At 44.9% G+C, this 13,649-nt stretch overlaps 1 protein-coding gene across 4 annotated transcripts in view; it reads right to left on the bottom strand.

The window, feature by feature from the left end:
• lnx1 (ligand of numb-protein X 1) overlaps positions 1–13,649 on the bottom strand; it is a 77,286-nt gene that overhangs the window by 16,158 nt on the left and 47,479 nt on the right. For all 4 annotated transcript variants that reach the window (XM_035737200.2, XM_035737199.2, XM_035737203.2 and 1 more), the window contains 3 exons: positions 6,033–6,238; positions 4,363–4,764; positions 2,388–2,522 (listed from right to left, as the gene is read on the bottom strand). In XM_035737200.2, coding sequence (XP_035593093.2) covers positions 2,388–2,522; positions 4,363–4,764; positions 6,033–6,238 — 743 coding nt within the window. The remainder of the gene's footprint in view (positions 1–2,387; positions 2,523–4,362; positions 4,765–6,032; positions 6,239–13,649) is intronic.

The raw sequence follows: 13,649 nt of genomic DNA, 5'->3' as shown, positions 1-13,649 counted from the left end.
CCGGACCAGGAGGCAGAAGTCGGAGTGCCTTCAGCCTTGAAGTTCGTCAGACTCTGTCGGTTTAAACCCTTAGTTTTCCTCAGTTCTTTGCTCTGTGTTTGTATGTTAGCACCCAGCCCCAGCCATGCTGTGAACTCGAGGTACTCTGGTTTTGTTCTTGTTTATTTTTTATTGTTCTTTTGAGGTTTGTTTTTTTCCCTCCCGTACCACTTTGTGGTGGTTTTGTGGTGGTTTATTAAATCACTGTCTCTAGTACTGCTGTGTCTGCCTCATCTTCTGGGTTCTGCCGACTATTAGTGGCTCAGTTTACTAAGTGACTGTTTCTCACACCGGAGACCTGAGTTCGTAACCGGGTCCTGACAAAATCTACTGTGGCAATTTACCTAACACTTTGTATGAATGTAAACTGGTGTTTTGATAGGCTACAGTAGAATATAGTTTAGGTGTAGCAGTCTACTGAATGGCTGCATTTTGGATCCACTTGACACTTGTCTATCTTATGTTATTAAGATACATAAAATTAGGGTTGTTGATACATTTTTGTACATTTGAATGTTGCATAAACAGGACATGTAGGACATTTATTCATATTCTGTCTGGTGCTTTTAGCCATTTGTGTACGCGAGTGTGATTGGATGATTTTGATAGCTGGCACTGGTCCAAATGACTTGACTGTTCCGGCATAGAAAGAAAGAGAGGTTTTCAGCGAAGGTGTCAATCACGAGGCTCATTAGAATTTCCCGATTCGCAGGACATTTTTTCCGTGATAAAACAGTGGGAAAAAAATGAAGATCCGACATCTGTACTGTACAAAGTGTGTATGTGAGTGTACGTGTGTGAATCAGGGAGAGTAGAGTAGTGCAAGTAAAACATGGACACATTGGGGTTGATGTGATGTGGCCTGTGCTGCTTCTCTAATGTGCTGCACGCACACATTTCTGACCCTCAAGTCACATGCCATGACTACCCCAGGACACTACTCTAACCACAGCTGTCACAAGCACTAACCAGCACTGCACACGGTGGTGTATGCATGTGCAAGGCATGTATGATGTAATAGTGTGTGTGAGCGCGGGCGAGTGTGTGCGTATATGTCTGTTTCTGTAGATGTAATTGTATATCTCTGTGAATGCGCCTGTGTTCAAATTTAAAGTGGTGTCCGGCCCTGTTTTTCTTCCAGTAAAACTAGGATTGCTGACGGCCCTAGAGCGACTACAACAGACACACACACACATCCAAGCAGGAGCCAACTTCATTACTGTGTTTCAATATTAAAACACAATATAAAGGCCTGGTGAAATTTAGTCTAAATATGATCTATAGTCCTGCTGGAGGTGACTTGGCTTATCTCCGAACAATAATACATTGTTATTGTTGCTACCTGCTATCGCTGCAGGGTTCTTTTTATTACAGCCTCATTCTCTCTCTACTAGCTTTTGATGCCAAGGTCTTTATCTGAAGAACACGGTAAGATTCCACCGTCACACATTCTCCACTTTTAACAGTGTGTCTGTGAGAATTACAACTTCAAAATCTTAGAAAGTGAGGTGTGAGAGCTGTGAAGTTAATCATTATTCGAATAAGGGAAGTTGTCAGCTCCAATAACGGAGTTGGAGAAAATCCTGTTTTAGCGTGTCAGTGGAGGGGGGTGTGAATCCTGTAGGTTGGTGGCAATGTTTTCTTCAGGGATAATAAGCTGAGAGAGAGAGCGCGAGAGGAAGCAAACAAGAGAAGGAAGCGAGAAAGCCAGAGACTGTGTAGAGAGAGAGAGAGAGAGAGAGAGAGAGAGAGAGAGAGAGAGAGAGAGAGAGAGAGAGAGAGAGAGGTGGCTGCTCCGGACGTGCGTAATGGCTCTCTGAGAGGAGCGGGACACTCTGACACAACTCAGGATGACACACTCCTCTTTGATGGAGGAATAATACGGTTCAGGATCATTTTCACATAAAATTAAATATTTAGCATGAGAAGAAGAGGCAGGAAAACAAAGTATTTTGTGTGTGTGTGTGTGTGTGTCAAATCAAATCAAATGTTATTTGTCACACACACATGGTTAGCAGATGTTAATGCGGAATGTGCGTGTGTGTGTGTGTACAAGGGCTGTATGCAATCTGTGTTGCTGAAGCGTTACAGATTGCGTAATAGAGATGTAAAGGTCATTTCTGATTGAGCCGACATCTGCAGTGTCCACAGTGAACGGCAGTCTCTGCTAAAGCGGGGACATTGCCTTTAAATTGAAATCCCGGTGTATGAATAGATGAATAGATGCCCTATGTACAGTATGTAAACGTGTGTGTCCAACCTGAAGAAAAGCTCCTCAATCAAAGCAGTGTCTGACGTATGTGTGTGTTTGTGTGCATATGCTCGTACATACGTCATGCATTGCTCACCAGTAGCGTGTGTTCCATGTCCACTGGAGAGTATGGTGGGGGGCCTTCCATGCCCCATGGAGCCTCCTGCAGGATGTCAGGGTTAGGCAGACAGATCTGACGAGAAACAATGAAGTGGACCCGCTCCTCACTTGCCTACAGGAGACAACCAGATGGACAACCAAGCTCAGACCCAGACAGACACACAGAGCAATGCAAACTCAAGAAGAATGTCATGGTTAAGCTCTCATAAATACTCACTGAACACAGCTTCAGTAAAGTTGATCCAGACAGGTCCTTAAAAACAACTTTCACTGCCACGTAACTAGACCCAGACACAGAAAACACACGGCTACTGTGTCTAGAGCCTAAAAGGGTTCTTGGGCTGTCCCCATAGGAGATCCATTTGAAGAACCCTTTTTGGGGTTCCATGTACAACCCTTTCCACAGAGGGTTCTACATGGAACCCAAATTGGTTCTACCTGGAACAAAAAATGTTTTTACCGGAACCAAAAATGGTGCTCCTATGGTGACAGCCGAAGAACCCTTTCAGAACCCTTTTCTCTAAGAGTGCATAGCTGTTCAAACAGGCCCATCTTGCTCTTCCCAGACGCTGTGTTGGGGGTAGAGTATGAGCTATTTCCTGTTGACATTCTCTACCCTCTCCTACCACCCCCTGAAGAGAGCTCTAGGGAAAGAATCCCCCACAGAGAGCTTGGCCAGGCAGTAAAATATATCAAACATTTTATTACCCCCGATAGGTTAATCCACATAATAAACAGATGCTCTGTTACAAATCTCACTCACTCACTCACTCACTCACTCACTCACTCACACACTCACACACTCACACACTCACACACTCACACACTCACACACACACACACACACACACACACACACACACACACACACACACACACACACACACACACACACACACACACACACACACACACACACACACACACACACACACACACACACACTTCACCCTTTACTTTGTTCAGGAAGCAGCCTGGCGATGACTCTAACACCTCCCAGGAGTGGGTAGTCTACAGTATATGTGAGTACATTTGTTCAGGTTGGTGTGTGTGTGACACTCTTATCCCCCCATTAGAACCCCATCCTGCTGAGACAAAGCTGCTCCATAGATCATAGATTAGTAGTCAGGTCATTTTCTCTTCGGTCTCTAAGAACACTGCAGTCTTTCTGCAGCCCTCCTTCTCTCACTACCCCTTTTCCAACTTTAAACTCCTCATTTTTCTTACTCGTCTGTGTGTCTCCCCTCTCTACAGCCTTTTCCTCCAGCTTCTTTCACTCAGTCTCTTTATTACTCTGTGTTGTCCACCCACTCACACAATGACTCACTCACTCCCTCATTCACTCCCTCATTCACTCATATGAACTTGCACACACACACGCGCGCATATTACACATTCAAGCGCACACACACGCAGCAGCTCAGCCCTCAGAGTTGCTCTTTTGAGAGTGCCTGTGTTCTCTGTGGAGCAGAGCTGACTCCTAAATTACCCAGTCCAGCTTGTAATTGCCTTAATTGGACTAATTTAATTGGTTTCCCGCCAGTTCTTAATATCTGACAGAAACAGCCTGATGTGAGCAGCCATGTTGAGTCCTCAGAGACCCTCAAGAGCCAGCCAGTCTCCTCAGATAAGAACCCAGAGAGCACAACTACATCCCACAGTCAACAAGAAACACACCACCGCAATTACCCAGCATCCACCAGGAAGCAGTGCCTCAGCCAAGCAGCAGAGCAGCGCCCAGTCGAACACAGACACACCACAATTAACCACAATTAACCGCAATGGACGGGGTCAAAGCCAGCCAACAGAGTGCAATTTACCAGAACCACACTCCGCTAATAGTGATACTATACCAGAAACCCAGAGCATACCAAGCACACTACCAGACACACACCATTACCAAGAATTGTAAACGACAACCAACCAATGCTCCCTGACCCCTGCAGACTGACCTGGATGAGCAAAGCGGCATGTTCAGGCGCTCCGTAGCGCAGGTCGTGTCCGTTGATGGCAAGGACGCGGTCGTTGATGCTGAGCTGCCCGTCGTGTGCCGCCAGGCCGCCCTCCAGCAGGTGGAAGATGAAGACGCCATGTCCCTCTGGTCGTCTCACCAGCTTGATGCCCAGCTGCTCCTCTGGGGTGCTCTTAGCCAGGACCACATGGATGCTGTCATCTCTCAGGGGATGGCCGTGGGAGAGGCCGTGAGGCAGGTAGCCACCGGCCGCATCGTGGGGGTGTGAACGGTAGCGGTGGCGCTGCTCTCTCAGCACTGTGAGTCGCAGCAGCTGGCAGGGCTGTTTGAGGGTGGCCAGGGCGTAGCAGTGGGGAACATTGCTGATGTCTATGCCGTTCACCTGAAGACGAGCGGGAGAGATATGTCAAGGTGGAGTTAAATCTCAGATTATGTTGCAGGTTATATTGAAGAGTTTATGTCCAAAAACGTTATATCCACAAATTGTTCACATTTGTGTTTTTTTTATCAGAAATGATTGCTTATGGGTATGTTCATGGCTATGTAAAATATTGCTGTTCTCAGATTTTTTTATTCATAGATTTTAGAAATGTTTTGCAATGCGCTGTTTAGCTGGAATGGAGTATTTGTGTCCTGTATATTTTATATGAGTTTGTCTCACTACAGATCTCATATTACTATATATATATTTATTTAATTTTCATTTTTACCCTATTCCCCCCCAATTTCGTGGTATCCAATTCTTTTTCAGTAGCTACTATCTCTTTCTCATCACTACAACTCCCGTACGGGCTCGGGAGAGACGAAGGTTGAAAGTTGAAAGTCATGCGTCCTCCGATACACAACCCAACCAAGCCGCACTGCTTCTTAACACAGCGCGCATCCAACCCGGAAGCCAGCCGCACCAATGTGTCGGAGGAAACACTGTGCACCTGGCAACCTTGGTTAGCGTGCACTGCGCCCGGCCCGCCACAGGGGTCGCTGGTGCGCGATGAGACAAGGATATCCCTACAGGCCAAGCCCTCCCTAACCCGGACGACGCTAGGTCAATTGTGCGTCGCCCCACGAACCTCCCGGTCGCGGCCGGTTACGACAGAGCCTGGGCACGAACCCAGGGTCTCTGGTGGCATCATATTACTATATTGAATACTTAAAAAATATATAATACTATTGATGTCACAAATGTATAATTTGTACACTTATTTATAAAGAATGTAGTTATTTGTTACATTTGACTATGTAAAACCTAGCTGTACTACTTATTTATAAAGAATGTAGTTATTTCTTACATTTGACTATGTAAAACCTAGCTGTCCTACGTATTTCTCAGAGTTAGGCGGATACAGTATGTAGCATTGAAACAATCAAGTGATAGATTTTAAACAAATGCATGACTGTAATTGAACAACCCAATGCCATGATTAGATATTGAAAAAACACACCAATCTCTTTCATAATTTCGTTAAACAATAAAAGCTCATTTGCCAACCTTTCTGAAAATGGATATATAGCATTTTGGAATTAATATGTTAGGTCTATAGCTGTGATGTAATTCAAATTTGAACACAAAACACAATACAGACAGTCACATACAGTCACATACATGGCGAGTAGTACTCCACCGTACTCCAAACAAAAACACACACTGACCTTGAGGATAATGTCCCCGGGCAGCAGGCGTCCATCCCGGGCGATAACCCCCTCCCTGTAGATGTCCTGGATGAGGATACGCACCAGGGGAGTCTCGTTGCCCCCCACAATGCTGATGGCCAGGGGCTCCGAGGGCTCACGGTTGATCTTAATACTGGTAACCTCACCATCAGGGATCAAGTGATGGAGCTGCGGTAGAGCCAGCACTGAGAGAGTGAAGGAGGTAAATATATATATATATATATATATATATATATAGAGAGAGAGAGAGAGAGAGAGAGAGAAAGAGTGTGATACTCTGATTTCTATGATGAGAAGGAAATCTCTCAAAGACGCATTGCAAGGCCAACAGAGAGAGAGACAGGTATATGTCCGTTCAATATATATATATATATATACAGTGCCTTGCGAAAGTATTCGGCCCCCTTGAACTTTGCGACCTTTTGCCACATTTCAGGCTTCAAACATAAAGATATAAAACTGTATTTTTTTGTGAAGAATCAACAACAAGTGGTATACAATCATGAAGTGGAACGACATTTATTGGATATTTCAAACTTTTTTAACAAATCAAAAACTGAAAAATTGGGTGTGCAAAATTATTCAGCCCCTTTACTTTCAGTGCAGCAAACTCTCTCCAGAAGTTCAGTGAGGATCTCTGAATGATCCAATGTTGACCTAAATGACTAATGATGATAAATATAATCCACCTGTGTGTAATCAAGTCTCCGTATAAATGCACATGCACTGTGATAGTCTCAGAGGTCCGTTAAAAGCGCAGAGAGCATCCTGAAGAACAAGGAACACACCAGGCAGGTCCGAGATACTTTTGTGAAGAAGTTTAAAGCCGGATTTGGATACAAAAAGATTTCCCAAGCTTTAAACATCCCAAGGAGCACTGTGCAAGCGATAATATTGAAATGGAAGGAGTATCAGACCACTGCAAATCTACCAAGACCTGGCCGTCCCTCTAAACTTTCAGCTCATAGAAGGAGAAGACTGATCTGAGATGCAGCCAAGAGGCCCATGATCACTCTGGATGAACTGCAGAGATCTACAGCTGAGGTGGGAGACTCTGTCCATAGGACAACAATCAGTCGTATATTGCACAAATCTGGCCTTTATGGAAGAGTGGCAAGAAGAAAGCCATTTCTTAAAGATATCCATAAAAAGTGTTGTTTAAAGTTTGCCACAAGCCACCTGGGAGACACACCAAACATGTGGAAGAAGGTGCTCTGGTCAGATGAAACCAAAATTGAACTTTTTTGGCAACAATGCAAAACGTTATGTTTGGCGTAAAAGCAACACAGCTCATCACCCTGAACACACCATCCCCACTGTCAAACATGGTGGTGGCAGCATCATGGTTTGGGCCTGCTTTTCCTCAGCAGGGACAGGGAAGATGGTTAAAATGGATGGGAAGATGGATGGAGCCAAATACAGGACCATTCTGGAAGAAAACCTGATGGAGTCTGCAAAAGACCTGAGCCTGGGACGGAGATTTGTCTTCTAACAAGACAATGATCCAAAACATGAAGCAAAATCTACAATGGAATGGTTCAAAAATAAACATATCCAGGTGTTAGAATGGCCAAGTCAAAGTCCCGACCTGAATCCAATCGAGAATCTGTGGAAAGAACTGAAAACTGCTGTTCACAAATGCTCTCCATCCAACTTCACTGAGCTCGAGCTGTTTTGCAAGGAGGAATGGGAAAAAATGTCAGTCTCTCGATGTGCAAAACTGATAGAGACATACCCCAAGTGACTTACAGCTGTAATCGCAGCAAAAGGTGGCGCTACAAAGTATTAACTTAAGGGGGCTGAATAATTTTGCACGCCCAATTTTTCAGTTTTTCATTTGTTAAAAAGTTTGAAATATCCAATAAATGTCGTTCCACTTCATGATTGTGTCCCACTTGTTGATGATTCTTCACAAAAAAATACAGTTTTATATCTTTATGTTTGAAGCCTGAAATGTGGCAAAAGTTTGCAAAGTTCAAGGGGGCCGAATACTTTCGCAAGGCACTGTATATAAATATATATATATATATATATATATAGAGAGAGAGCAAACAAGAGAAGGGTGCGAGAAAGCCAGAGAGACTGTGTAGAGAGGTTTGGTGTTGAAGCAGCTGTCTCAACTCCCCCGGGTTACCAAAACAAGCTTTACAAGCCGAAAGGGAGAATCCACTTGGCTGATCATCCTTTCTTATGTTTGTATCATTAGTCACATCTGTACCAAGTATGCTTGGGAAAAACATCACATTTAATTTTCTACAAGGTTATTGCTTGGGTGGATAGAACATCACACAACTTTTACACAGGGTTTGCACCGACACACAGTGACTGTACAGGCACATAAATTAGATCTAAAAATCTCACAAATACACAACCACAACCTCATATGGCACCCACACATATGCACCCACACACAAACACGCAGTGTCAGCTTTCAGGTGTAAGAGTGAAAGTAATACCACTGTCACCAAAGGGATGGTCTAACTTCAGCCTCTCCCAAGAAGAGTTGTTCCTGTATGTTGTCCTCTCTGTTTCCCAGCTCTGAGCAGCAGACACACCCTGACTGGACTGGACAATTAGATAGGGGAGGCAGGGACTGGTATGTATCCGTTCAATACTGCCAACAGTCTGGGCCAAGAGCTAACCAGCTCACAGCTACCTCGGACAATGTGTGCTATATACACTATCTATATCACTCTATATCGCTCTGTACCTATCAGTGGTTCTATCTCTCCATACCTCTCCATCTTTCTCTCTCTCTGGCCCACTCTCTCCCCCTATCTCACTTGTTCCATAGCCCCAGTCCCTAGTTCTACTCACACTGCAATTTCTCCCTTTCAAAGTCAATATTTTCTCTTCATCACCGCAGATTGCTTCCAGGGAGTAGAGCACATTAACACACAGACCTATGCTGGTTATATAACCTCGCTCTCTCTCCCCCCTCTTTCTCTCTCTCTCCCTCCCCTCTCTCTCTCCCCTGTCTCTCTCTCTCTCTCTCTCCCTCCCCTCTCTCTCTCCCCTGTCTCTCTCTCGCTCTCTCTCTCTCCCTCTTTTCTCTCTCCCTCCCCCTCTTTCTCTCTCCTTCTTTCTCTTTCCCTTGCCTCTCTCTCTCTCCCTCCTGTCTCTCTCTCTCCCCCTCCTCCCTCTCTCTCTCTCTCTCTCTCTCTTTCTCTCTCTCTCCCCCTTCTTCTTTCTCCAGAGGGATTCTATGAATATTTAATCTATTCTCACAGCCTCCTCAACGACGGCCTTAGAGAATAATATGGTCTCTGATCCTTCTCTCTCTCTCTCTCTCTCTCTCTCTCTCTCTCTCTCTCTCTCTCTCTCTCTCTCTCTGACTCACAGCCCAATGGTCCTCCTCATAATCACCATCAGGAACATCATGGTTCATCCTCCACTTTCTCCTCCTCCTCTACATTCCACTCTTCATGCCTCTGTCCATCCCTCTCATTCTCCAGGGTCATCCTGTATACTGCATCCATCTGAAATGGATTCTAAATGCCTCTGCAATAAACACTGCATCAATAAAATGGGGAATAAAATGGCGCCGGGAAGAAATGGCAGCAGTTTTACGGGCGCCCAACCAATTGTGCTATTAAGTGGTGTTTTTCCCGTTTTTGTAACTTATTTTGTACGTAATGTTTCTGCAACCGTATCTTATGGCAAAAAAGAGCTTCTGGATATAAAGGACAGCAATCACTCACCTCGGATTAGACAAATATTTTTTTCTACAACAAGGAGGACGCTGAGGACGTTCTCCAAACACCCCACAGGGCCAACATCCCCATTATTTGCAAGAGGAAGCGACGCAGGTACAGAGGACAAAGAGTCGGATACCTCGTCAGGACCCAGAGAAGGCAAGTGGGAAAGCTGCCGTTATCGTCAATACTACTTTCCAATGTGCAATCATTGGACAATAAATTAGACGAGGTACGATCACAAATATCCTTCCAATGGGACATCAAAAACTGTAGTCTATAGTCTATGTTTCATGGAATAGAGGCTGAATGACGACATGGATATTCAGCTAGGATATATACGCTGCACCGGCAAGATAGAACAGCACACTCCAGTAAGACAGGGTCGGTCTGTGCATATTTGTAAACAACAGCTGGTGCACGAAATCTAAGGAAGTCTCTAGATTTTGCTCGCCTGAACTAGAGTATATTGTGATAAATTGGTGGCCACACTGCTTTTCAGCTATACTTTTCGTGCCTGTTTATTTACCACCACAGACAGATTCTGGCACTAAGACCGCACTCAGTCAGCTGTATAAGGGAATAAGCAAACAGTAAAACGCTCACCCAGAGGTGGCGCTCCTAGTGGCCGGAGACTTTAATGCAAGGAAACTGAAATCAGTTCTACCAAATTTCTATCTACATGTTAAATGTGCAACCAGAGGTATTTTTTTTGATCGCCTGTACTCCACACACAGAGACGCTCACAAAGCTCTCCTTCGCCCTGCATTTGGTAAATCTGACCACAACTCTATCTTCCTGATTCCTGCTCACAAGCAAAAATTAAAGCAGGAAGCACCAGTGACTCGGTCTATAAAAAAAGTGGTCAGATGAAGCAGATGCTAAACTACAGGACTGTTTTGCTATCCGATGGCATTGAGGAGTACACCACATCAGTCACTGGCTTTATCAATAAGTGCACCGAGGACGCCGTCCCCACAGTGACTGTACGTACATACCCCAACCAGAAGCCATGGATTACAGGCAACATCCGCACTGAGCTAAAGGGTAGAGCTGCCGCTTTCATGGTGCGGGATTCTAACCCGGAAGCTTACAAGAAATCCTGCTATGCCCTGCGATGAACCATCAAACAGGCAAAGCGTCAATACAGGGCTAAGATTGAATCATACAACACCGGCTCTGATGCTTGTCTTATATGGCAGGGCTTGTAAACTATTACAGACTACAAAGGGAAGCACAGCTGCGAGCTGCCCAGTGACACGAGCCTTCCAGATGAGCTAAATCACTTCAATGCTCCCTTCGAGGCAAGCAACATTGAGGCATGCACGAGAGCATCAGCTGTTCCGGACGACTGTGTGATCACGCTCTCCGTAGTCGACGTGAGTAAGACCTTTAAACAGGTCAACATACACAAGGCTGCAGATTACCAGGACGTGTGCTCCAGGCATGTGCTGACCAACTGGCAGGTGTCTTCACTGACATTTTCTACATGTTCCTGATTGAGTCTCTAATACCAACATGTTTCAAGCAGTCCACCATAGTCCCTGTGCCCAAGAACACAAAGGCAACCTGCAGAAATGACTACAGAGCAGGAGAACTCACGTCTGTTGCCATGAAGTGCTTTGAAAGGCTGTTCTTGGCTCACATCAACACCATTATCCCAGAAACCCTAGACCCACTCCAATTTGCATACCGCCCAAACAAATCCACAGATTATGCAATCTCTATTGCACTCCACACTGCCCTTTCACACCTGGAAAAAAGGAAAACTTATGTGAGAATGCTATTCACTGACTACACCTCAGAGTTCAACACCATAGTACCCTCAAAGCTCATCACTAAGCTAAGGATCCTGGGACTAAACACCTTCCTCTGCAACTGGATCCTGGACTTCCTGACGTGCCGCCCCCAGGTGGTGAGGGTAGGTAGCAACATATCTGCCACGCTGATCCTCAACACTGGAGCTCCCCAGGGGTGCGTGCTCAGCCCCCTCCTGTACTCCCTGTTCACCCATGACTATATGGCCAGGCACGACTCCAACGACAAAGCCTATTCCCCCTCAGGAAACTAGAAAGATTTGGCATGGGTCCTGAGATCCTCAAAAGGTTCTACAGCTGCAACATCGAGAGCATCCTGACTGGTTGCATCACTGCCTGGTACGGCAATTGCAGTATATCACTGGGGCTAAGCTGTCTGCCATTCAGGACCTCTACACCAGGCGGTGTCAGAGGAAGGCCCTAAAAATTGTCAAAGACCCCAGCCACCCCAGTCATAGACTGTTCTCTCTCTACTACCGCATGGAAAGCGGTACCAGAGTGCCAAGTCTAAGACAAAAAGGCTTCTCAACAGTTTTTACCCCCAAGCCATAAGACTTCTGAACAGGTAATCAAACGGCTACCTGGACTATTTGCATTGTGTGACCCCCCCAACCCCTCTTTTTATGCTGCTGCTACTCTCTGTTTATCATATATGCATAGTCACTTTAACTATACATTCATGTACATATGTACATACTACCTCAATTGGACCAACTAACCAGTGCTCCCGCACATTGGCTAACCGGGCTGTCTGCATTGTGTCCCACCACCCGTCAACCCCTCTTTTTTACGCTACTGCTACTCTCTGTTCATCGTATATGCATAGTCACCATATCTACATGTACATAGTACCTCAATCAGTCTGACTAACCAGTGTCTGTATGTAGCCTCGCTACTTTTATAGCTTCGCTACTGTATATAGCCTGTCTTTTTACTGTTGTTTTATTTCTTTACTTACCTATTGTTCACCTAATACCTTTTTTGCACTATTGGTTAGAGCCTGTAAGTAAGCATTTCACTGTAAGGTCTACTACACCTGTTGTATTCAGCACACGTGACAAAAATACTTTGATTTGATCCTGGCCATTCTGCCGCCCTAGGCAAGACAAAAATATTGCTGCCCTCCAAAAATTAAAATACTCCCAGTATGCAATATTATGTTTAAAATACGTATTGTCCGGTTGTTTAAAATACATTTTCCGGGTGTTGAAAATACTTATTTTCTGAACGTTGAAAAATATGTATTTTTCAGATGTTGAAATCGGGTTCATTTTAATTTTTGAATGAAAGTAGAAAATACGTCATTTACGATGAGACATCCTACAGGACGGAGGTGAGAACCCTGGCGGAGTGGCACCAGGAAAATAACCTCTCCCTCGCGAAGGAGCTAATCGTGGACTACAGGAGACAGCAGAGAGAACACGCCCCCACCCACATTGACGGGCCACAGTGGAGAGGGGTAAAAACATCAGGTTCCTCTGTGTGCAAATCCCAGAGGACCTGAAATAGTCCCTCCACAGTGAAAGTGCAATGAAGATGGTGCACCAGTGCCTTGGCGAATTCGCCTTGGCCCCTAAGACCCTCACAAACTTCTACAGATGCACCATCAAGAGCAATCTGTTGGGCTGTACAGAACCAGAGAGGGGTGCGGTCAGCCCAATGCATCACTGGGACATTTACAGACCTTGAGGACATTTACAGCACCCGGTGTCACAGGAAGGCCAAGAAGATCACCAAGGACCTCAGCCACCCGAACCACGGCCTGTTCACCCTGCTACCATTTACAGTTGAAGTCTACATACAAGTTTACATACACTTAGGTTGGAGTCATTAAAACTAATTTTTCAACACCTCCATAAATTTCTTGTTAACAAACTATAATTTTGGCAAATCGGTTAGGACATCTACTTTGTGCATTACACAAGTAATTTTTCCAACAATTGTTTACGGACAGATTATTTCACTTATAATTCACAGTATCACAATTCCAGTGGGTTAGAAGTTTGCATACACTAAGTTGACTGTACCTTTATACAGCTTGGAAAATTCCAGAAATTATGTAATGGCTTTAGAAGCTTCTGATA

Source organism: Oncorhynchus keta, chromosome 26, assembly GCF_023373465.1.
Source record: "Oncorhynchus keta strain PuntledgeMale-10-30-2019 chromosome 26, Oket_V2, whole genome shotgun sequence".
NCBI classification, from domain to species: Eukaryota; Metazoa; Chordata; class Actinopteri; order Salmoniformes; family Salmonidae; genus Oncorhynchus; species Oncorhynchus keta.
This window is presented reverse-complemented; position numbering and strand designations above follow the sequence as displayed.